At 42.8% G+C, this 25,557-nt stretch overlaps 1 protein-coding gene across 1 annotated transcript in view; it reads right to left on the reverse strand.

The window, feature by feature from the left end:
- Window positions 1–5,607, reverse strand: part of TPH1 (tryptophan hydroxylase 1) — a 28,875-nt gene extending 23,268 nt beyond the window's left edge. The window contains exon 1 of the mRNA XM_082270795.1: window positions 5,452–5,607. Within this exon, the coding sequence (XP_082126921.1) occupies window positions 5,452–5,541 (90 nt within the window). The 5' untranslated portion in view covers window positions 5,542–5,607. The remainder of the gene's footprint in view (window positions 1–5,451) is intronic.
- Window positions 5,608–25,557: the final 19,950 nt, after the last annotated feature.

Consider the following 25,557-nt stretch of genomic DNA (forward strand, 5'->3'; position numbering starts at 1 on the left):
GTGTAAATCCAGCCAAAACTTTTTTTTAGTTCTGATTGTAGTGAGGAAGGATTGAGAACCTCTGGCAGGTTTTGACAGCTATCCTGAGCTTTATTAGGCTAGGTTCACATTGCAGCCATCTGTGTAGAGTGAATGGCAGTGGATCACTTTTCGGAGACCAGCAAAGTAGCGGTTTCCATAGGTTCAGGATCCTGTTGCCTCCTAAATGATATATTTTTTTTGGTGAAGCATTTGGCTCGGGGTTCGAGTGCAGCCCCATTGACTTGAATTGGCGAGTTTGACAGGTGCTGCTGCATGTCCACTCAATAAGCCAAAGGCAAATTTGCCATTTCCCCCTTCAGCTGTATTGTAAGTTTTAGGTGGGTGGCTCAACTGCCTGTTTTAACTGCTCTCTGGCCGCCCACATGAAATAGGCCTTAGAGATCAGTTGCAACAGGTCATGCATGGATGGTGATGTTCGTGGAAAGAGGGTGCATCAACACAGGATACAAATTTTATGTCTGCATACCTACCCGTATATCCCTGTGGATTTGATGCTCATATATGAGCGCCTATGGCAGGTTGACCCAAACACAGGTGGTCCCTAGGTTGCAGTATGTTTTTGATCTCCTATATACCCGCTTAGCCCCCCCCCCCCCCCTTTTTTTCTTTGAACACAAAAATTCAGGGTGGTGGTTGCGGAAATTTGTCACTCAGGAAATCATCTGGTTGATACCCATCTTAACAGTGGCTCCCCCCGGTGGATCTGTGAATATAGCCCCATACAAGGTCTCAAATGACAAATTTAAATAAAGACTGACTTACAGCCTGGTCTTGATAAAGCTAAAGTCTGCGAAACGCGTCGACCCTTTGGCTTTATCAATTTTCTGTCACTGGAACAGGGTCACCTCATGGTAATCAAGTGGGGGATATAGAACTACCCCTGTCTTCCCACCAGGAGTAAGTATCCTTTGTTACAGTTTTTTTCCATGTCCTGTTCTATTGGTTTTATATTTTGTATTTTGTGATGTTCTTGTTACATGTTTATTGTGGAATATTTTCTATATGATGATATATGTTTTCTGTGTCTTTTTTTTGGGATAGTAAAAATTAAAATTTTTTACTATTTCGGTCTCCAAACTGTGCCAGTAAAGTCTGCCTAATGAAAGGCAGAGCTGGGGTTCTGCCAACTTTTTGTATAGGCCTTAGAGAGATTTCACCTCATACCCTGACCCATTGATAATGTTTTGCATACATGCTTTAGAATTCACAGAATATACTGTGTTATCATGTCAAAGAGGAAGCCCTGGTGAAGGGGGAGTGTTTGAACCCAAAACACGTTGGCTCTCTTATTCTACTAATTATTCAATAAAAATACATTTTGGATTGTATGACCATTGGTAGTGTTTATGCAACACTTCTCTAGGTGCAGGTGTTCTTTGAATTTAGAACCTATAAAGTGGACCTTACACCTTTTTTTTAGAACTTTAGCTCATTGCATCCTCACCTACACCCCCCCCCCCCCCCCCACCATATCGAGAGAAAAAACTCTAGAATTTAAACTGTTTTCCTTTTTTAATATTTTTTTAGGCTCTTCCACTGTACTACTTCCTTTGTTCTTGCCTAGGCAGGAATTAATCATCCTGGCCTTGGGATGTTCACATCATTTATCCCAGAAGGATGTAAACGATAACCTCAATCTACTGTGAGATGTACTGTTCTTGCTATAGCTTTTGAATTTGTTGCATCATATCCATCCTCTGATGCTGCAAATAGGAGGACAATAGGTAACTAACAGGACAGCCAGCTAGATCTCCACGTGTGACATATGAAGGGTCTAGTAGTGCAGGTCAAGTAGTGCAGTGCCAGGGGGCCAATTGTGAAAAAGCGGCAGTAACAACTGGCTCCCAATACTCCAAGATCAAAATGGAGGCATGGGAGAAGCCAGGCAGGAAGAATCTTCAGCTGTAAGCAAGATATTGGCGGAGCTCATAGACTTTTAAGTAGAGGATCACGGGTATCCTAAAGAGAGGACGAGCCCCTGATGACGTCTGATGTGATGAAATGCGTAGGGAAGAGCCGACACTTGTGACGTCACCACGTATTGCGGAACCAGGAAGTGGTTTGTGTTTTACCATGGGATGTATTTTTACAGAGCTGTTGAGTGTATATATACTTCGGAGAGTAGGTTATCTTTTTAATAAAGTTTAAAAGTGGTTTTACACCGTTTTGTCTCACCATGCAATGCCTTTGACTTACTGCTGGAAGTTACCTAATGATTTCAAACGAATGTTGTCTTCTTTAGGATCTACTAGATAGAATTTCATTTTGAGTACTGATGAGTTTATTCCACCCAAAGGCATACCTGATAATGAATACATTCTGGTCGGATGGTGGGACCTCATCAGACAGAGCTTACGACCACATTAAACGTTTCTACTCCCACATTGGAGTCACAGTTCTCCCAGGGTAGTCACAATGTTCCTTCTACATTCTCCATAATCCCCCCTTGTAATGGAAGTGACTGTGCAGTCTTCTGAGAATAGAGGAACAGGGCTCCTATCACCAGCAACCCCGAGAGATATAAGAGGGGGGGGGGGGTAATGTATTCCACCATCTGCTATCCAAAATGCTATATCACCCTAGCATGAAGCAACCAAGAAAACCTAGCTTATGAAAAAAACTGCATATAAAGTGGTAGGAATAAAAAAAAAATAATGTCACCCATAGCAAATATCCAGGTAATCCTTTTAAAAATCTAACATCTGCATTAGAATTTGGAATTTGGTGGCTTTAGAACTACAAACACCAATAACCTTTATATGAGATGCAATACTTCCTTAAAGGAGAAAACTACTTCAATGAAAGCCTTTGAGATAAGCTTCAACCAGAGGAATATATTGCATACCCCTTGAGTACAACTGGACAATTCAAGGGTATTTTTTATAGTAAATTCTTTACAGTTGTTTAGAACTTTAGCAAATAATTAAGTGCAAATGAACATGGATATTAGTAACTAAGGAGTCTTAAAAATAATTCACTCTGTTCATCCGCACAGCTATCACAAACAATCCCTGTACTGTGCCTAATATGTGTATACTCTATGATTGTCAGCTCCATCTAGTGGTCATAATGCAGAATTTTGCTGCAAATGGTATTTTAGGAAAATACCTCATTACTGCCACTAGAGTGAGCTGATGATCATAGGAAATATACATATTAGACACACTACAGGGATTGTTTGGGACAGCTGTGTGTACCCTGAGTTATTGGCAGAGAAATTTTCTAAAAATAGGCCCCTTAATATCAGTTGCTAATATAGTGTTTGGAAAACACTTGAAACAAGCAGTGAGTGCTGGCAGTAAATATGAAGGACCACTTGAGATTGAGTGACTCATTGTAAAGGAAGGGGGGATGAATGGGAGGGATGAATGGGAGGGATGAATGCTTTAATAAAGTTGAGAAACGTTGCCGTAAATTAACCAAATACAGTCTCCTTTGAATCCACATAAAAGCATATTAGACAATACACCAGGGTTAGGTGACCTCAGCACACCAGCTGTGGTGAAACTACAAATCCCATGAGGTATTGCATGCCTCTGCCACAGGCATGATGCCCAGAGGCAGAGGCATGATGGGATTTGTAGTTTTATAATCAGCTGAAGTGCTATGGTTGCCTATCCTTGCCGTATATCCTCAATGGATTGCATTAACCCAAAGCAACCAATCAGCAATTTTACATTTATGTGACTGCACCAGACTGAGGAATTTGGGTTGCTATCGGTTACTACACATTGCATTATCATGGAATCAGAATTGCTCCTCACTCTTTCTCAGTAAATATGTGCAGCAGCTTATAAATTATTAAATATGTGTTTGTAGGGATATGGAATTTTATATGGAACCTGTGTTCATTACGGATCATAATAATTTCACCTTCTACATGTTTCATTTGTTGCATTTTTGCATTATTTAATCATTCATATTTAACCAACTTGTGTATCGATAGATAGATAGATAGATAGATAGATAGATAGATAGATAGATAGATAGATAGATAGATAGATAGATAGATAGATAGATAGATAGATAGTTAGATATTAGAAATATGCATGTCTATATTCCATCTATCTATTAATCATTTCCCTTGGGATTAATAAAGTATTCAGAATCTGAATTACCTATAGGTAAAGAATAGATGAAGGGATAGATAGATAGATAGATAGATAGATAGATAGATAGATAGATAGATAGATAGATAGATAGATAGATAGATAGATAGATAGATAGTGGATAGATAGATAGATAGATAGATAGATAGATAGATAGATAGATAGATAGATAGATAGATAGATAGATAGATAGATAGATAGATAGATAGAATATAGAAATGCATCTATCTACTGTATCAATCTATCTATATATCTATCAAAAACAATTTCCATTGGGGTTATTGAAGTATTCTGAATCTGAATAATCTATAGGTAATTAATAGATGGAGGGATGTAAAGATAGATAGATAGATAGATAGATAGATAGATAGATAGATAGATAGATAGATAGATAGATAGATAGATAGATAGATAGATAGATAGATAGATAGATAGATAGATAGATAGATAGATAGATAGATAGATAATAGAAATATGCATTTCTATATTCCATCTATCTATTAATCATTTCCTTTGGGTTTAATTAAGTATTCAGAATCTGAATTATCTATATGTAATGAATATATGAAGGGAAAGAAAGAAAGAAAGAAAGAAAGAAAGAAAGAAAGAAAGAAAGAAAGAAAGAAAGAAAGAAAGAAAGAAAGAAAGAAAGAAAGAAAGAAAGAAAGAAAGAAAGAAAGAAAAAAATTGATTTTGTTTTATTTTTGTTAAAATATATGAAGGGAAAGAAAGAAAGAAAGAAAGAAAGAAAGAAAGAAAGAAAGAAAGAAAGAAAGAAAGAAAGAAAGAAAGAAAGAAAGAAAGAAAGAAAGAAAGAAAGAAAGAAAGAAAGAAAGAAAAAAAATAGGTTTTGTTTTATTTTTGTTAAAATATATAAAGGGAAAGAAAGAAAGAAAGAAAGAAAGAAAGAAAGAAAGAAAGAAAGAAAAAGAAAGAAAAAGAAAGAAAGAAAGAAAAAGAAAGAAAAAGAAAGAAAGAAAGAAAGAAAGAAAGAAAGAAAGAAAGAAAGAAAGAAAGAAAAGGAAAGAAAGAAAGAAAGAAAGAAAGAAAGAAAGAAAGAAAGAAAGAAAGAAAGAAAGAAAGAAAGAAAGAAAGAAAGAAAGAAAGAAAGAAAGAAAGAAAAAGAAAGAAAAAAAATAGATTTTGTTTTATTTTTGTTAAAATACTTTTCTAAAAAGCACAGCAAAAAAAAAAGTATACTTCCATCCTATCTATTACCACTTATCACAAAAAAATAAAACTAAATATATTGATGAATGAGCTCCATGAAGACACGGATGGAAGGAAGGAGTCCACCTACCTCATTGTTCATCTGGTTCTCGTCGAAGTTGGTGTTCATGGAGTCGAAGGACTTCACTCTCCGGGGTCTCTCGGCTCTCCGGGTGTACATGCCTCTCCGCAGGGCTCTGGAGGGATGGGTGCTCGCTGGGTGCTGCTGGTCCTGAGTGCTGGTGTCACTGGGTGCTTACTGTCACCCTGCTGCCAGCTACAAGTATTTATACTGAGGAGGGGGGAGGGGACATCCTAATCCCTTCCAAAAGCAAATGGAAAAAATGATCAACGTCAAAGGTGACATTAACAGCGTCCCCTTATTATTTGATGAGGGGGGGACAGGGAGAAAAACAGGATGACGACATTCACTACAAAAAGTGAGTAAGGAGGATGTTTTGGAAAAAAATTAATTTTATTAATGAATTGGATTAAATACCAATAAAACACATAGATGTAACATTAACAGATAGATGATTAGATAGATAGATAGATAGATAGATAGATAGATAGATAGATAGATAGATAGATAGATAGATAGATAGATAGATAGATAGATAGATAGATAGATAGATAGATAGATAGATAGATAGATAGATAGATAGAAAGAAAGATAGATGGATAGAAATGCTTCTATCTATCTATCTATCTATCTATCTATCTATCTATCTATCTATCTATCTATCTATCTATCTATCTATCTATCTATCTATAATTTCCCTTGGGGTTATTAAAGTATTCTGAATCTGAATAATCTATAGGTAATTAATAGATAGATAGATAGATAGATATGGGATAGATAAATTGATAGTAAGATAGATAGATAGATAGATAGATAGATAGATAGATAGATAGATAGATAGATAGATAGATAGATAGATAGATAGATACAGATAGTAAAAGCCCCCCCCCCCCCTTACTCTCCCAGTGTCAGATCTTATTGGAGAAGACACTATAATCCCCCCCAGGGGTCTCATCCATGACTCGGTCATATTTTATAGTGACTCTTTTAGGCCATTGTTGGACAAACCGGCTCACAGATGATCAGAATATCTTCTCTGGAACTTTTCATTGATTTAACACAGATCAGATTATCCCCTCCTCCCTCCTTGAACCCAGGATCCCTCCACCTTATTTCTGAGACTCTGAAAGGCAGCAGCTGTCCAGATGACAGATCCCATTCATGGAGCTCTCCACCATCAGAGGTGCTGAAACTCCCTTCAGAAGATCTCTCCCGGCAGAATAAAAGGCACAGAATGGAACGTCGCCTAGAGCTTTCCTAAGCAGAAAGAACATGATATGACCAGTAAAGGTTTCACGGTGGAATACATTAGAGTTGCTTGAATAATATTGATCACGAAGTCTGAAAAAGGTGCATTTGTTCCAAAGTTGAAGGTTGCCTGTTGCCTTAATAGGTGGCACTCTTGCCTTGAGGCACTGGAGTCGTGGGTTGACACTATGTACTTGGAGTTTGTATGCTATCGTTGTGTTTGTCGGGATTCCGCCAATTACTTTATGTTCTGTTTCAAATGCCACTTTATGCATTGACATACCTCCTTAGACCCCATCTTCATGTATGTTTGTGCAGTGGTAGCGAGTGGGGTCATGTATGTTGGTTCAGTGGTGGATAGTGGGGTCATGTATGTTTGTGCAGTGGTAGAAAGTGGGGCCATGTATGTTTGTGCAGTGGTGAAGAGTGGGGTCACGTATGTTTGTGCAGTGGTGGAGAGTGGGGTCATGTATGTTTGTGCAATGGTGGAGAGTGGGGTCATGCATGTTGGTGTAGTGGGAGAGAGTTGGGTCATGCACATTGGTGCAGTAGTAAAGAATGGGTTTATGTATGTTCATGCAGTGGTAGAAAGTAATTGGCGCAGTGGTGGAGCATGGGGTCATGATTGTTGGTGTAGTGGTCGAGAACGGTCATGCATGTTGGTACAGTGACAAAGAGTGGCGTCATGTATGGTGATGCAATGGTCAAGAGTGGGGCAGTGTATGTTGGTGCAGTGATGGAAAGTGGGGTCATACATTTTGGTTTAGTGGTGGAGAGTGGGTTCATGTATGTTGGTTCAGTGATAGAGATTGGTCATGTCTGTTGGTGCAGTGACAGAGAGTGGGGTCATGTATGGTGGTGCAGTGGTGAAGAATGGTAATGCCTATTGGTGCAGTGACAGAGAGTGGAGTTGTGTATTTTGGTGCAGTGATGGAAGGTGGGGTCATACATGTTTGTTCAGTGGGGGAAAGTGGGTTTATATATGTTGGTTCAGTGGTGGAGAATGATCACACCCGTTGGTGCAGTGACACAGTGGGGTCGTGTATGGTGGTGCAGTGATGGAAAGTGGGGTCATGCGTGTTGGCACAGTGGTGAAGATTGGTTATTACTGTTGATGCAGTGACAGAGAGTTGGGTTGCGTATATTGGTGCAGTGATGGAAGGTGGAGTCACACATGTTGGTTCAGTGGTGAAGAGTGAGTTCATGTATTTTGGTACAGTGACAGAGAGTGGGATCGTGTATGGTGGTGCAATGATGGAAAGTGGAGGAATGTATGGTGGTGCAGTGATGGAAATTGGGGTCATGCATGTTGGCTCAGTGGTGGAGAGTGGGGTCATGATTGTTGGTGTAGTGGTCGAGAACGGTCATGCATGTTGGTACAGTGACAAAGAGTGTCATACATGAGGGGTAGGGACAGCAAAAATTTCCAAGGCTAAACCTTAGCTAACCAGGTAACAGGAGCTCAAAAAAATGTTCAGTGGTGGAGAGTGGGGTCATATATGTTGGTTCAGTAGTGGAGAGTGGTCATGCCTGTTGGTGCAGTGATGGAGAGTTGGGTCATGCATGTTGGTTCAGTGGTGGAGAGTGGTCACGTCTGTTGGTGCAGTGACGGAGAGTAGGGTCATGCACGTTTGTGCAGTGGTGACGAGTGGCATTATGCTTGTTGGTGTAGCGACACAGAGTGGAATTATTCTTGTTGCTATAGTGGCAGAGAGTGGAGTCTTGCGGCAGGAAGTGGCATGGCAAGGAAGTCATGTCACCAGACCCCGAACTAAGCAGGCAGAATTGTCTAGACTACCCCATCCTCACACTTTCTCTGCAAGCATGCACCTTTGCCGTGCTGTCCCCCCCTGTTACAGTGCACAACAGTCAACAGGTTAACAGCGCATGTCCACCCAGCACACTTGTGGCTGTTGGCTGCTATAGGTGGCCGGGACTTACAAGACTTCCGATAGCCCAGGAGGTGAGAGAGAAGACAGAGCTAGCCCCCCCCCTTTTCCCTTTAAAATTTCTATTGAGTATACATGCCGTATTTTATATACTTAATGCTTCTTATATCCCTCAGGATTTCAACAGTGAAAATTTCTGATAGCATTCTCAGCCTTGCTCAGCTACCAGAGCCATCAAAAAAACAGCTGATGGGGGTTTACACTCCTGCAATGTCTCTCTAATATACAACAGCCATATGATTGAAGAATCAAAATGACATCTTCATCATGGCCTTGAAAGTGGTGGCAGAGACATAAACTACTATTGTGAATTTTCATCATTGTGGTCTTCAAAAAGTTGTAAGGTTGATTAAGCCAACCAGTGCCAACCCAAACGCCTCAGTTGCCATGAAATACAGTGTACTGTTCAATTTTGTCCTATGTTACGTAAGATGTCTTGCAATGGGGACATTAGTTATGGTGACCCTGGTGAGAACCAGGGATTTCTTCACTTTGGAGGGATTTCTTCTTGCTTTCTATTTTTCCGATGGAACGAGAAGTGAAGGAAAATCTCCCCAATAGGACACACATGGCACAAAAAAAAAAAAATATGAGAGGGTTTATAATCCGTCCCTTACTCTATCCAAAAAGGGAAAAAAAATGTTGCCTTTAGTTCTACTTTAATGATTATTTGGACTAATACTCATAATAATTGTATTGAATTATTATCTCTTGAAAAAAATCTTCATAAAATCTTCATAAAATAGACAAATTCGTTTCCGCAATTCAGGGAAATTCCTCATAAACCAGCGCGAACCTGCGTCACTTCCCCAATACGTGACGATGAACACATACGATCAGGAAACAGTGTTGTGTTTTTATGTGTTTCGAGAAGCAGCAACTGCGTGAAACAGTTTACATTGTTCCAGGCTTTTGTCTCCAAGTATAAAGTCAAGTGGCTAAACATAGTGCACACTGTATGATTGTACTGTACTGACTGCACTTAATCAAACAAACGTCAGAACGTTATTGTCCCAACAAGGAAATGTATCAAGCCGAATACAGGCAATATGTTTACTCAATGCAGAGTGAGTTCAATCAAGTCCTTCATTTAGCTGGTGCTGAAAGTTCGCTTCATGCTGAGGTATACATTTGAATGGCTGCAAGAGAGAAGCTTCTGTGAATGTTTCTAACTTAAAAAAAAATATAAAGAATAAATCAGTACAGTGATGGAGAGTTGGGTCGTGTATGTTGATGCAGTGGTGGGAAATTAGGTCATAAACGTTGCTGCAGTGGTGGAGAGTGGGGTCATAGTTATTAGTGCAGTGGTAATTTATGTTGTGGTGGAGAGTGAAGTCATGCATGTTGGTACAGTGGTGGAGAGTGGGGTCATTGTCATTGGTGCAGTGGTAAAGAGTAGGTCATTTATGTTGGTTCAGTAGTGGAGAGTGGGGTCATGCATGTGGGTGCAGTGGTGGCGAGTGGGGTCATGCGTGTTGATGCAGGGGTGGGGACTGGGGTCATGAATGTTGGTGAATGTAAGATCCTGGCACTCTCAGTGCCTTTCTATCATCTCACTTCCGGGTTGCGTTCCACCACTCAGGTAGGTGGAACGCATATAAGGTGTGTATTCCTTTAACAGTGCTGATGTCATCATCAGGCGCCGCACTGAGCGGCTATTTCAACTGACGGTCTGCACTCACACATTGTTCGTGCAACCGCTCCTGATACCTGCCTAACCTGACGCTGCCGAATCTTCCAGCTACATACCCTATACCTGGATTGACCGGAGCCTCGCTACCTTGTCCTACACTCCCTCACTACTGGCTATTGATAAGTACCCCACAGGGGACCCCCTCTTATCAACAACGCTTGCTATCTATACCTGCATTATAAGAACTATTGCTAGCTCTAGGATACATGCTCTCCAGTATCTACCATCTGCATTTCTAAACCTAGATCGCTAGCTCTTGTGCCTATTATTTGTTACAACCTGCATTACCGAACTAAGCTTAGCAACACCTGTATATCTTGCTTGCTATTATCTATCACCTGTTGATTATACTAGATTGCTAGCTCTTGTGATTGCTATCTATCATCATCTACTATCATTCCTGTAACATCACTATCTGAGTGCTTATCATCATCTACTATCACTCCTCAGAGCCTATACCTTCAGTGTAACATTTCACTGCTACTTGCATAATTACTATCACTCCTGCAACATCATTATCTGAGTGTTTGTATATGTGCATACTGAATCAGGCTGAACCACTATGATGAGTCAAGAGAGTTGGATCAGGTGATTTAACAAGATCTCTACAAGACTACTGAGTGGAATTCTGCAGCTGCAAATCCAGTATCCTTGAGCTAAAACCCAGAGCGTTACAGTGAAGTGGTGGAGAGTGGGGTCATGCCGGTTGGTGTAGTGGTGGAGAGTGGGGTCATGCACGTTGGTTCAGTGGTGGAGAGTGGGGTCACATATGTTGGTGTAGTGGTGGAGAAAGGGGTCATACATAATTGGTCAGTGGCGGAGAGTGGGTTCATGTATGTTGGTTCAGTGGTGGAGAGCTGGGTGATGCATTTTGGTTCAGCGGTGGAGAGTGGGGTCATGTATGTTGGTTCAGCAGTGGAGATTTGGGTCATGTATGTTGGCTCAGTGGTGAAGAGTGGGGTCATGCACGTTGGTTCAGTAGTAGAGAGTGGGGTCATGTATGTTGGTTCAATAGTGGAGAGTGGGGTCATCTACTGTATGTTGATGTGGTGGTGGAGAATAGGGTCAATTATGTTGGTACAGTGGTGGAGAGAAGGATCATGTACGTCAGTGAAGTGGTGGAAAGTGGGGTCAACTATGTTGGTTCAGTGGTAGAGAGTAGGGTCATCTACTGTATGTTGGTGTACTGGTAGAGAACAGGTCAAATTATGTTGGTGCAGTGGTGGAGAGAAGGATCATGTACATCAGTGAAGTGGTGGAAAATAGGGTAAACTATGTTGGTTCAGTGGTGGAGAGTGGGGTCATCTATGTTGATTCAGTGGTGGATAGTGGGGTAATATATGTTGGTTCAGTGGTGGAGAGTAGGGTCATGCATGTTGGTTCAGTGGTGGAGTGTGGGGTCACCTATGTTGGTGTAGTCATGGACAGTGGAGTTATGCATGTTGGTTCAGTGGTGGAGAGTGGGGTCATCTACTTTATGTTGGTGTAGTGGTGGAGAATGGGGACAATTATGTTGGTGCAGTGGTGGAGAGAAGGATCATGTACGTCAGTGAAGTGGTCGAAAATAGGGTCAACTATGTTGGTTCAGTGGTGGAGAGTGGGGTCATCTATGTTGATTCAGTGGTGGAAAGTGGGGTCATGCATGTTGGTTTAGTGGTGGAGAGTGGGGTTATGCATGTTGGTTCAGTGGTGGAGAGTGTGGTCACATATGTTGGTGTATAGGTGGAGAGTGGGGTTATGCATGTTGGTTCAGTGGTGGAGAGTGTGGTCACATATGTTGGTTTAGTGGTGGAGAGTGTGGTCACATATGTTGGTGTATAGGTGGAGAGTGAGGTTATGCATGTTGGTTCAGTGGTGGAGAGTGCAGTCCTGCACGTTGGTTCAGTAATGGAGAGTAGAGTCATACATGCTGGATCAGTGATGGTGATTGGGGTCATCTACTGTATATTGGTGTAGTGGTGGAGAGTGTGATCATCTTTTTATTAATAAGTGATGTTCAAAGCCGGAAGACTGCAGATTCATAATTTTTATTTGCCTAAATATCTTCACATGCATCTGTAATATCAGTAGACAATCACACAATTAGACTTCCAAGTGATTGCAATCTGTGAATTGTATGGCTGGTCTAATCTTTATGCAAATACTAAGGGGAATCAAAACATTTGCAGCTGGTGGATTTAGCTTACTTTCAAACCAATAAGCTCTCCGTTACCCATTGCCCTGTATTTTCTGGCTTTACAGTTGGGTCCATCTACTCCCCCCGCACTCCAGGAAAGCCAGTATTAGAACATTAAGTGAGATTAATTGGGGGATAAAGAGACACAACACTTCTATCCCATGAAGGTCACGTTCTGAGCCTAGAAAATGAGAATTGGTTAGACTAAGTCGATGGTCTTATTACAACTTCATTTTCCAGACCGAGAAATTCTCACCGACATCCACTGAGACGGGAAATCAGAGTAAAAGAAGTGAGATAAGAAATCCCTTTACAGACAGGATTACACTGGCCTAATACCAAATCTGCTGAGTACTTATTTGCACTCTGCATAAGATTCCTCTCACTCTCGTTCCCAGAGAGGCAGCACTGATTATCTACCTAATGACCCCAGGGTGAGTCACCCCAGGATGGCTACTAAAGTTTAAAGTGGACCTAGTATCAGAATTAATCTTGATGACACACATCTAAACAGGGCAGGGTGTTAATGAGCCAACATCCCCAATTGCGAAAAACAACAGATAACCCCCCTAAGGGAACGAGACTTTAAAGGCCAAAAGTAACACCACAAATATAAAAATTAACAATTGTTAATGAACGTATATATTACTCTGTTACATATGTTATTACCTGTATATCTTCTATTACAGAAAAATGATTCATGCATATGAGTTCCCATATTCACACCCCTGATGAAGGGTATTTCCCGTAACGCGCCTACTGGAAACCAATGCTTACTAGGGTGTCACACACCTGATGAAGGGTATTTCCCTTAACGTGTCTACTGGAAACCAATGCTTACTCGGGTGTCACACCCCTGACGAAGGGTATTTCCAGTAACGCGTCTACTGGAAACCAATGCTTAATAGGGTGTCACACACCTGACGAAGCGTATTTCCCGTAACGCGTCTACTGGAAACCAATGCTTACTAGGCTGTCACACCCCTGACGAAGGGTATTTTCTGAAACGTGTCTACTGGAAACCAATGCTTACTAGGGTGTCACACCCCTGACGAAGGGTATTTCCCGCAATGCGTCTACTGGAAACCAATGCTTACTAGGGTGTCACACCCCTGACGAAGGGTATTTCCCGTAACGCGTCTACTGGAAACCAATGCTTCTTAGATACCCACTAGGGTGTCTACTGGAAACCAATGCTTCATCATCTTTGTGCGATCATGACATGTTTTTATACCTTACTATTATATTTTCTATGTATATGTATCACTGTGACTTTTAATGTGTCATATTAAAATGTATCATTTTTATATTTGTGGTGTTACTTTTGGCCTTTAAAGTCCCGTTCCCTTAGGGGGTGTTTGCTTTTGTTTTAAGTATCAGAATTATTGTTAAAAATATGTTAAGAAATTAGTGTCAAAATTCCAGTTATTTATAATTTCTGACAAAGATCACAGTACTCCCCCAGACAATGCCTTCATCTTCTCTCTCCAGAAGGAGAGAGCCATCTTTGTTCAGGGATCATCTACTTCCTGGACTGAGCTTCTGCCTTAGAGAAGACACAATCATATACTGTAAATCCTGAGGCATGTCCAATCCAAAGAAGCCTCTGCTGCTACAAAGTTACAGCTTGAGAAGATGAACATCATCCTCCTTTCCCAAGCAGACACTCCCGCTGTCTCCTGAAGGTTGAGTGCCAGGCCGGAAAGTTACTGTCTGGACTCTGAGCATTCTGTAGAAAAACTGAGCAGCTGCACATCATAGAGGTCTATGATTAGGCGTGAAACGCGTTGGTGAGGACGTTCTCTAAGCAGGGACTATTGTGGTTGTTGGCGGAATAAAGCTGTGATTTATGTGATAATATCAGTGTTCAGCTGCTTGTGGGTTTTTTTTTGCAAAGTCTGATTCCTGGGGGGAAAATGACCGAGGAAATGCTTCTCCCTGCCTGCAGCAGACTGATGACATCATCCACTCCTAAGCAAAGTCACAGACTGGGGTTCAAGGATAGGTTTGTAATGATGAAATGTGGAGCTTATTTGAACGAAGATACTGTTGCTGTATATCATGATATACGTTGAAATGTTGGTAGGCTGCTGGCAAGGCCACTGATAAGGAGGTAGCACTGGCCTTCCTGTATGGGGCCCCAGAAGTTCAAAAAAATGGGTCCGGGCAGCTTTGTGGTGGAGGCAGTTTCCCCTTCCCTGCAGCACAATTAGCTTCTTCTTCTCCTCTCCTTCCTGCAGACTGTAAGCTGCTGCAGGGGGAACACAGGGGGATTGGTTTCAGGGAATCACCCCCTTTTCCACTGCTCTGATCACCACCTCTCCTGTCCAGGATCCTTGTCATCTGCAGTTTTGATCCCCCTGTGTGCCCCCCCCCCCTCATGTTTACTATGCTTTAATGTGTGAATGAACAGGGAGCTTCTGTATAGAGTGCTTCCTGATCATTTATTCTGTAGCAGCTGAGGCTGTAGAGAAAGGATTGGGGATTTGTGTCCTCAATCACTTTCTCTGTCTCAAAAGCGAGAAATCAGGGATCTGTTTAGACCCCTGATATTTCACAAAATCTTTGTTTGCCACAATAAAAGTCACAGTAATGACCAATGCGATTTGGGGGCACATCAGTCCACCTTTTTTTGAGATGAAATTATAAAGCTTTATATGAAAAGTATGAACTTTAATTCATGAGGCTAAAGAGCAATAGGTGGAGTGCAGTCAACATAGCCCCCCCCCCCCTTACATTTAAATTACAAGCTGAGAAGCCGCTCGGTTGTCATTACAAGGACCGGGAGGGGACGCCCCCCCCCCTCCTGCGGCTCGCCCAGGTCTCCCGTTCCACCGGGAGACCCGGGCAACCAGCCTGCACGGCTGCCGAAGACCCAAACAAAGCCACACTCTGAGTGGGGATTTTGGCTCTGAAGAAGAGGGTTCTCCCTCAAAACGCTTAAGCCAGACCAGGTCTTTGTGGACGCTATCCAGCAGTAGGGAAGTGTTCTGGAGGTGAGCGGTTCCCATTTCCTACATGCATGTACACATCCTATGTTTGTAAGTATAATGTATGCTAGCCATTTCGATTTTAATAAACGTTTTAGTGGTAATGCACAAGGTCAGTGTGCCCTTCTCTTCTTGTTGTTGTCTTACAGTGTTTTTTGATACCCTTGGTCCTGAGGGGGCAGCAAGACCACCTTATCTGTGCTAAAAAGACAATTCAGAACATTCACCTTCCCGCATACCATTTGAGCGCAGGAGAGATACTGCTTTTGGAATTATCGTCACAGGATCCTGGGTTGGGTTTTATCATCACAGGATCTTTGGTTGGGTTTTATCGCCACAGGACCCTGGGTTTTCATGGGTGATGGAAGCACCTGCTACCTTCACTTTGCAAAATGCTTCTTTCTATGTATGCACAACCCTGAACGAACCCTCTTACACATGTTGGTACATGTGACTCTTCTTAACCACTTCATTCCAATCCAGTGAGCTACCTAGTCTTTTATTTTGCAACTACAAGCACTAGTGAAGGAGAGCCCTTGAAATTTGGTGGATACTCCTGACTAACGTTGGCAAATAAAAATCAATTGGACCTTTAACCTCAGTTGATGTATATGCCTCTTGATGGTCGTTTTTTTGGATCACTACTACAGCCACCTCGGTTTCCACAGGGAGCTGCCCTCATTACACGCTTGCCAATTATTTTTTGTCCAGCTCTCCAACAGCACTTCAGTCTTTGCCATGGACTTGTCACTGCTCCCATCACACAGCGGTCATCTGTCCTGCAGTCAATGAGACCTCCACAGTCCAGGTTGGCACGTCCAGCTGCAACAGGGGACATCCCTCCCTACTCTGGGCAGCGGGGAATGACAGATCGCTCTGTGCAACATCAATGAGTGCGAGGACAGAATTGTTCTTCTGTAATTAGCCATGATACACACCAGCTATTTATTCCAGCTTTGTCACAAGGGATCTTCAAAGACAGCAGTGCCCATTATAGTTTAATATGACACTAAAGACACTTGCCCACGTAAATATAGCAAAATGATGTCTCACAAATCATGCACTTGTCTTTTCCCTATTTTTCTAAGTTTAAAATAGCCACTTTGTTGTTGCAACCATTCAAATTTTCATTTGTACACACTGAACAAGGTATTTGAAATGGAGGCTTGAAAGACAGAGTCTGGTTTGCTATGGGCAGCACAGACAGTTCATCCTTCAGAAACTTTCTACACACAAAATAATACATTCAGACATTGGCAAAAGCAGCCAAGAACTGCACAGGCAACAGGATTTACGTGGCTATATCACCTCAGAGTCGACATCTGATTCCAGGGAGTAGATGGTAAACCTGGATGATGCCTAAACAAAAATGGTGCCTTCCTACTAAAGAGAAAAGTAGATAAAGAATAGGGCAGGGCTAAGAATATGCATGTAGCATACATACTAGGTGGAGTAGAACTGGGGGAATCCATAGTAGAGAAGGATCTGTTCTGGTAGATCCTAAGCTTAATAATACCATGCAATGCCAAGCTGCGGTTTCCAAAGCAAGCAAAGTCATTTCTTGTATAAGAGAGGCTTGGACTCCAGAGAGAGAGATATCATTTTGCCCCGGTACAAATCATTAGTAAGACCTCATCTGGAATATGCAGTTCAGTTTTGGGCTCCAGTTCTTAAAAAGGATATCGGGGAACTGGAGAAAGTGCAGAGAAGGGCAACCAAACTGATAAGAGGCATGGAGGAGTTCAGCTATGAGGAAAGATTAGAGGAACTGAATTTATTCTCTTTTGAGAAGAGGAGATTAAGGGGGGATATGATCAACATGTATAAATACATAAGGGGTCCATATAGTGAACTTGGTGTTGAGTTGTTCACTTTAAGGTCATCAAAGAGGACAAGGGGGCGCTCTTTATGTCTAGAGGAAAAGAGATTTCGTCTCCAAATATGGAAAGATTTCTTCACAGTAAGAGCTGTGAAAATGTGGAATAGACTCCCTCCAGAGGTGGTTCTGGCCAGCTCACTAGATTGCTTTATAAAAGGCCTGGATTCTTTTCTAGATAATATATATGGGTACTAATATTTATAGGTAAAATTGATCCAGGGAATATGCGATTGCCCTTCGGGGGATCAGGAAGGAATTTTTTTCCTCTGCTATAGCAAATTGGATCATGTATTGCTGGGCTTTTTCGTCTTCATCTGGATCTACTGTGGGTATATAATTGTGTATATGGGATTGTACGGTTGTGTTTTCTTTTTTTATTGGTTAAGCTAGATTGACTTGTGTCTTTTTTCAACCTAACTATGTAACTATATGAAAGCATTGTGAGGGAAATTACTGTGATCTCTTTGAAAGTTAATACTGTACATACCTAAAAGCAGGGCTTTTTTTCTCAGAGAATAGGTGCAGGAACTCCACCTTTTAAGTTACTTTGTGTCTCCGCCCCCTACCCACCTCCGAGCACTAACCCTTGGTTCCACCCCTTCCAACTTCCGAGCACTGACCCTTCAGTTCCACTCCCTACCCAACTTCCAGTACAGCCACTTTTAGAGAATATAGAGCCAAGTTTAATTTTGTATTGGAATGTATAGAATTAGGTTATGATAACAAGAAAAGCAATAAAATAGATCTAGAAGCAATAGACTCCCCCCCCCCCAGCAGCAATAGACCCCCCAGAAGCAGCAAAAGATCTCCCAGAAGCCAGCATCAATAGACTCTTTAGCAGCCAGCAACAGTAGACCCCTCCCTAAACAGTAGATTCCTTCTAGCAATAATTAACTCTCAGTATCAAAAGATCCTCCACCAGCAACAATAGATTGCCATGCAAAAATAGATCCCCTCCAGCATCAATAGATCTCCCAGCAGCCAGCATCAGTAGATCATCCAGCACCCATCGGAGGTGCCGGACCTGCGTTCCCCCACGTTCCCGCTGAAAAAAAGCCCTGCCTAAAAGTATTACACTTGCACCTTTTTTTTAGCATGCTGCACCTAACATGATAAAATATGTCTGATACCAGGTCTACTTTAAGTAATGGCAGCCTCCCAGTAATCTGTGGGCTTCTCCTATCAGTAATGATGCTCTTTTTGATATTTGTATTAATTCAAAACAAAAACTATAAAAACTGGTGATAACTTTTAGAAAACTTTTAGCTAACTTTAGTTTGTAAGCTCTCAAGATCAGGGTCCTGTGAACCCTCCCATATTGTACAATGGTACCATTTCCCTTAAAGCAGAACTAAACTGTATCTGAGTGAGCACCACAAGCTGAAAACACTATTTAACTCATTTTTATTATTCAAAGCAAACTCATCCCAGAGGTGTTCCATGGGGTTGAGGTCAGGACTCTGTGCAGGCGAGTCAAGTTCCTCCACCCCAAACTCGCTCATCCATGTCTTTATGGACCTTGCTTTGTGCACTGGTGCGGAGTCATGTTGGAACAGGAAGGGGCCATCCCCAAACTGTTCCCACAAAGTTGGGAGCATGAAATTGTCCAAAATGTCTTAAGGCGTTCCCTTCACTGGAACTAAGGGGCCAAGCCCAACCCTTGAAAAACAACCCCACACCATAATCCCCCCTCCACCAAATGATTCAGACCAGTGCACAAAGCAAGGTCCATAAAGACATGGATGACCGAGTTTGGGGTGGAGGAACTTGACTGGCCTGCACAGAGTCCTGACCTCAACCCGATAGAACACCAATACTTTTAGTAATATAGTGTATGTGGTGACTTGAGAGTTTCACTAATACAGATATCTTGCTCACTGTGATAAATTAAATGCATAAATAAGGTGAAAGCAGCGGCAGGAAGTGTTTTGTTCCCGTGAATTTATGTTTAATAAATGAGCGGGGCTGTATGAATTAGAGGGGTAGAAATGGCGTTGTCGGCAGGATGTCCTTTGTTGTTGGTAATGATATGAGTAAGCACAGTGAGATCCCGCCTGTGTTTACACAGAACTCTTCACTCACTTCTATTCATCCCATCCATCGCCGCCAACCGCAACACAACGGCGCCAAACAAATGGCCGATCACTAACAAGCTGGAAACTGTTCCTTAACCATTTAGTAACCACCCGTCTACAGTACATTGCTGCCTGCTTCAGTGTATTTGGGCGCCCCCTCCGAACGCCGACACCCGCTGTGATTGTACACAAAGCTCTCACACTTTGAATGACAATTACTCAGTCATGCAACACTGTACCCATATGAAATGGGGGTATTTAATCACCAATGGGTTTTTTTTTGCACTATAAATAAAAAAGGGGTGAAAATTTTGTAAACAAAATGCATTTTTCATCGTTTCTGTTATAAAATTTTGCAAATCAGTAATTTTTCATCATAAATTTTGGCCAAAATTTATACTGCTACATATCTTTGGTAAAAATAACCCAAGTTACCCATAATGTGGTAAAAAATACCAGATTATGGCCTCAAGATGGAGCTGGCAATCATAGGAAATCATCCTGTTAAGTAAAATGTGGTTGGGCGAATGGTTGTTGTCACATTCTTGCCACATCTTTTTTTTCTTATGTAGCACTACTCCCTTGGGAGCTGCTGGTGACGGGTTCCCCTGGGTTACCCATAGCAACAGTACAATAGTTCTGCGACTTCAAAGTGCCTGGCTCAGTAAAGAAACAGCCTAGGAGTTTTGGTTTTTGTGGTTTTATTGAGAACTTGGATAGGAGAAGGGAATGAGTGGGATACTCCAACTTGAATTAACTATGCACAGATTGCTGGGACGACTAGATATACTTGAGTGCGGCAAGGCCGCTGCTTCACCTTGTCACTAGCGATGAAGTAGTAATTAATGAACCGCTTTAGATAAGCTGTACTGTACTGCAGAACACTCTTCAGGGCCCTTCCTGGCACCCCCTTTGTTCCTATTCTTTAGGGCTTTCTACATTGCATCCCCTTTACTGTATACTCTCCGTGTGAGCTGGCTCCTCAATACCCTGACTTCACTGGAGTGGTCCCCCTTCCTGGGCCAGACCCTTTGGCAGGTCCCTCAGTACTCACGGACACTGTTTTTTCCAAGAGGCTCTGCCAGCAGCTCCACTGTGAGTTACACCGGATCCTCTGCAGCTCAGCTCCACACCTGGTTTACTAGGCCGACCGCCTAAGACCACCTTCCTCACACACTGCAGGAGGAGAGACAGCCGTCCACCTCCTCCTGGGACTCTGCTTCCCACCAAAGACGCCCTGTCACATGTCCCCCCGGCCTTTATGAGCAATCCCAGGATACATTGCAAGAATGCCCTTCCACTGGGACTCCCACGCTGGCTGGGTTTCCTCCACTGTCCAACAATCTCCCTCATTGGATACAGTGGGGACACTCCCTCAGACCCAGTGAATCACACCTGGAAACATGCAACAGGCAACCTAACAGATCAGGCTCCCCTGATAAGCAGAAGGAGCAAATAGATGCGTTTTCCTAGCACCTACCTAGGAGGGTGCTACACTTAAATATACCCCAGAGAATATCTCTTCCTGCTCTAAATTTGTTCCGCATTAATGTCCCCTAAAATTATAACTCCATTTGTTGTGTAGAAGCATTCTTAAAAAGACAAAACGGAAAATGCACATATACTGCAGTGATGCTCTGCATTCTTTTTCCTCTCCAGTTGCATCAAAGTCGGACCAAATCATGCGGTACGACTTGTCATGTGACTTTGCAATCCCAAGTCGCAGGACAAGTCGCACAAGTGTGAAAGGGGCCTAAGCCATTCCAGTCCAGGAGAGTTCCCGGTACAACTGTGCATGAATGAAGGGAAGATAGGAGTTCAACTTTACATGAAAATGAAAAGCTCTTCATATGGCAGACAGTTGAAGGCCTCCCTCATTCGCCCGTCTCCCGAGACATCTGCAATAATTTGCCGCCGTGCTCTGCGCGAGGAGGTAATAACCAGGGACCACAGGCACAAAGCACCAGATATCGCCTAATAAACTGAAATTTTATCTTAATCTGGAAATGTCAGCAATTTAATCATTAGGTGTAATTTATGTCCCGCACCCGGCAGGCAAATTGCGAGCGAGCTGTGCTGTAACTCGGACGTGGCTGAGGTCCAACGAGGGAATCATTGCACAAGGCACGTAGGCAGGTTTTAATTAGAGCAGAGGGCTGACATCACGTCTGCGTCCAAAACCCCGACCCACATGTTCACTTTATAGCGCTGCGCAGAAAAGTCATGGCTATGCAGGTCCTGGGGCTTTATTATCCACTTGCACCACCATAGCAGATTGACTGCTACAGGGCAGCCGCGCTGCGCAGGAACACATACAGAGGCGGCTGCTTCATTCATTCTTCACTTACCTGCTCTTGGGCTGGCTCGGGCTGACTCACTCCTCCTCGACCGGACCGGACCGACTGCTGCTGTGTGCTGCTGAAGCGATCGACCACGCCGCTGCTCCTCTTCGCTCTGACGGTGGACGGGAAGGTGACGGACGGTGACTCGGTGAGAGTGACCCGACGCACGCACCGCGACGTCACCCAGGATGTCCTGCATGATTCGTCCAGGCTGGAGTCTGGACCAATCACTGCCAGGACAGGACTAGCGGGATTGCTCTGCGCCCCGATGACCCCCAGCAGGCCGCCAATCGGCGCCTCTGTCCGCCGCACATGGGGTGGAACCCCCCCCATACCCACCACTAGGTCCGGCGCCCCTAGTGGGCTAAAAAATGTATTTATTTATTTTTTTATCTTTTTTTTTTTCCTCTTTTTTTTCTAGGGGGGGGGGGGCGGCGCCCCTGCGCCCCCTATGGACAGGCCGCCACTGAACACATACACAGTGCTCAAAAATAAATGAGTACACTCCAACAGTTGTGTCAGAAAACCTTTACTTTCCTTTCAGATGAAACATTTTCTATGGGACGCTATACTACAAAATACTCCCACAAATGCGGACCATAGATTGCAACCAAGATTTGGTAATTTGCACATACAAAAAAGTATTTTTCTTAACAAATTCATTCAAGACCATGTTGCAAAAATGAATACCATATTGTGTATTGCCATGTACTGACTAATCGCATTCAAAGCAGAACTAAACCCTCCTATCCTTTTCAGCCATCTTTTCTCAGTTTGATCTACAGCTACCATGGTGCTGCACATGTGATCAGTTATGACACCAGCCAATGAAGTAAGGTCCTTTCACACCGGCTTTCCGACTCCATTTTTGTCAGCGGGGATCGAGCCACCAATTACCGCTGAGCAGGCGCATGACAGCTCCGCCTCCACTTACTGCTGAGACAGTCCCACATCTTGGCTTTCTGTCCCACCGATGCTGTGTCCAGGGCTATGTCCCGGAATCACAGCATCAACCTTATTGCATACTTGCCAACTGTCCCTTTTTTCCTGGGACAGTCCCTGCAAATAGGAGCCTGTCCCAGGTAATTTACATTGTCCCTGGAAGCGCCTGTTAATCAGGCTGCCCATTAATGTTACGCAGAAGTAGTGCAGCTGAATGGGAGAATTATTCCAACTCTGCTAACTCTGGCCGTAAGTTTGAAATTCCCTTTTTAATTTCCTGTAATTCTCTCTATATTGAGTAGACTCCTATAATCTGATGATAAGTAGGCGAGATTAACTATGCAGAGTGGGCGGAGCTTCAGGGAAGCGGGTTTGGTAATTGATAGCTGTGCTGCAAAGTGTCCCTGGAAATTTTTTTTAAATATTGGCGACTATGTTATTTGCGTTTCTGCATGCTCAGTAACCCAAAAAGCCATAAAAGAGGAAGCACACCCATCGATCTAACCGTTTACCAAAACAGTTACATTCAAGGCATGCCATGAATGAAAACTGTCACCGTTGCCTGTGCTCTCAACTGACCCGTCAAGTCATCAAATGGCTGGTTTTATAACTGATCACATGTGCAGAACTATGGCAACTGCAAATCAAGGCAAAGATGGCAGCTTCCTTGGATGCAAAGAATAGGGGGGGGGGGGAGGTATTAGTTTTGCTTTAATTACGGGAATCGGGGTCTCGAGTGGGCCAACTGGCAAGCAGGGTCTAGGTGGGGCCAACCCAGAAAGTGAGCATGATGCCCCTGCATATTTATAAGGGGGGTCTGGGTGGGAACAATTCATAAAATGGCCATGATTTGGGTGTGTCCAGAAAGTGGGTGGAGTTAGCAGTATTCTTATGTCTGGGACCAAAGTGTTGGTAAGTATGCAATACAATGACACAGTAGTCTTATGGCGTGGAGGCCGGCACACAGCCAGGAAGAGTTGGATGCTGCAGATTTTTTTTTTTTAAGAGAATAGGAGCTGGGGCTCCCCGCTTTCCCCCTTATCTCCGTCCCCTGCCCACCTCCAAGCACGATCCTCCATAGCCAGGAATAACAGATCAACCCAGCAACAACAGATCCCCCCTAGCAACAATAGATTCCTCCAGCAACAATAGATTCCTCCAGCAACAATAGATCCCCAGAAACAATAGATCCCCAGCATCAATATATCCCCCCAGAAACAATAGATCCCTCAAACAACAAAGAAAACTCCCAGCAACAATGGATCCCCCAGCTACAACAGGTTTACCCCTCCAGCAACAATTCATTCCCACCAGCAACAATAGATCCTCTCAGCAACAATAAATTCTCCACAGCAACAATACAGTGGGGAAAATACTTATTTGATCCCCTGCAGAGTTTGTAAGTTTGCCCATTTACAAAGAAATGAAGGGTGTATGATTGTTATCAGATGTGTATTTTAAATGATAGAGACAGAATATAAACCAAAAATCCAGAAAAAACATATGATACAAATGTTATAGATTGAGTTCCAGTTAAGTGAGAAAATTAAGCATTTGATTCCAAAGCAAAACATGACTTAGGACTTAGTGGAGAAACCCTTGTTGGCAAGCACAGAGGTCAGACTTTTCTTTAGTTGGTGACCAGGTTTGCACACATCTCAGGAGGGATTTTGGTCCACTCTTCTTTACAGATCTTCTCTAAATCCTTAGGGTTTCTTGGCTGTCTCTTGGCAACTCAAAGTTTCAGCTCCCTCCATACATTTTCTATAGGATTAAGGTCTGGAGACTGGCTAGGCCACTTCATGACCTTAATGTGCTTCTTCTTGAGCCACTCCTTTGTTTCCTTGCTGGAATGTTTTGGGTCATTGTCATAGTTACAGGGCCGTCTTTAAGGCAGGGCAAAAGGGGCAGCTGCCCTGGGCCCCATCATTGTTGTGGGGCCCAAAGCAGCTGCCTCATACTTGCCAACTATCCCTGTTTAAATTCTCTTAAAGTTTTAGTCCCATAGCTGCCCAGCTCTGCCCTATTGCCATGTACAGATGACTCACCTGCAGACCCTGTGTTTACCTGTAAATAACCTGCAATGATATGTAAATTGTGTGGCATTAATATGTAAATAGAGGCAGCATTCATATGTATATCATGACCCCCTGAGGTCATATCCACCTTCACTTCTGTTGAATGCTGCCCACTGGGGAGGTAAAGGCTTGAAAGTCCTGTCTACAACTGAGGTCATTAAGCCCACCATCAGCCTGTTCTGCAAAGGTAAGCAAATTGGAGGGGGAACTTTTTCTCAAAACACCATGATGGCACAGCACCCTGAATTTTGGTGGATGTGAATACGCACATCTCAGCAGATGCGTGAAGGTATCATTAACAATTAATGCCACTGCTGTGTACCAGGCGAAGGGCAGCACATTTCTGTGGTGTCAGGAAAGCAATTTTGCATATTTTCCTGACACAAGAAATGTGAATGCAGTCTAAATGTCTCAGTTACATTGGTGGTCAGTGTAAATCTTCTCATTACATTGGGCTTGGTGAAAAATGCTTTCATTCACACTAGTGGTCAGTGTAAATGTCCCTCTTACTTTGGTTGTCAGTGTAACTTCTTCATTACATTGGTGACCAGTGTACATTTCCCTTTACAGTGGTAGTAAGTGCAGAATTGCCCTTACATTGGTGGTCAGTACAAATCTCTTCAACAATGGTTGTTATTGTAAACTCCCGCTTAAATGGAGGTCATTGTATATTCCCCCTTACACTGGGGGGTTGGTAAAAATGCTCCTGTTATATTGGTGTCAGTGTAGAAATCCCTCTTTAT

Source organism: Pelophylax lessonae (assembly GCF_965119305.1).
Source record: "Pelophylax lessonae genome assembly, chromosome: 10".
Taxonomy (NCBI): Eukaryota; Metazoa; Chordata; class Amphibia; order Anura; family Ranidae; genus Pelophylax; species Pelophylax lessonae.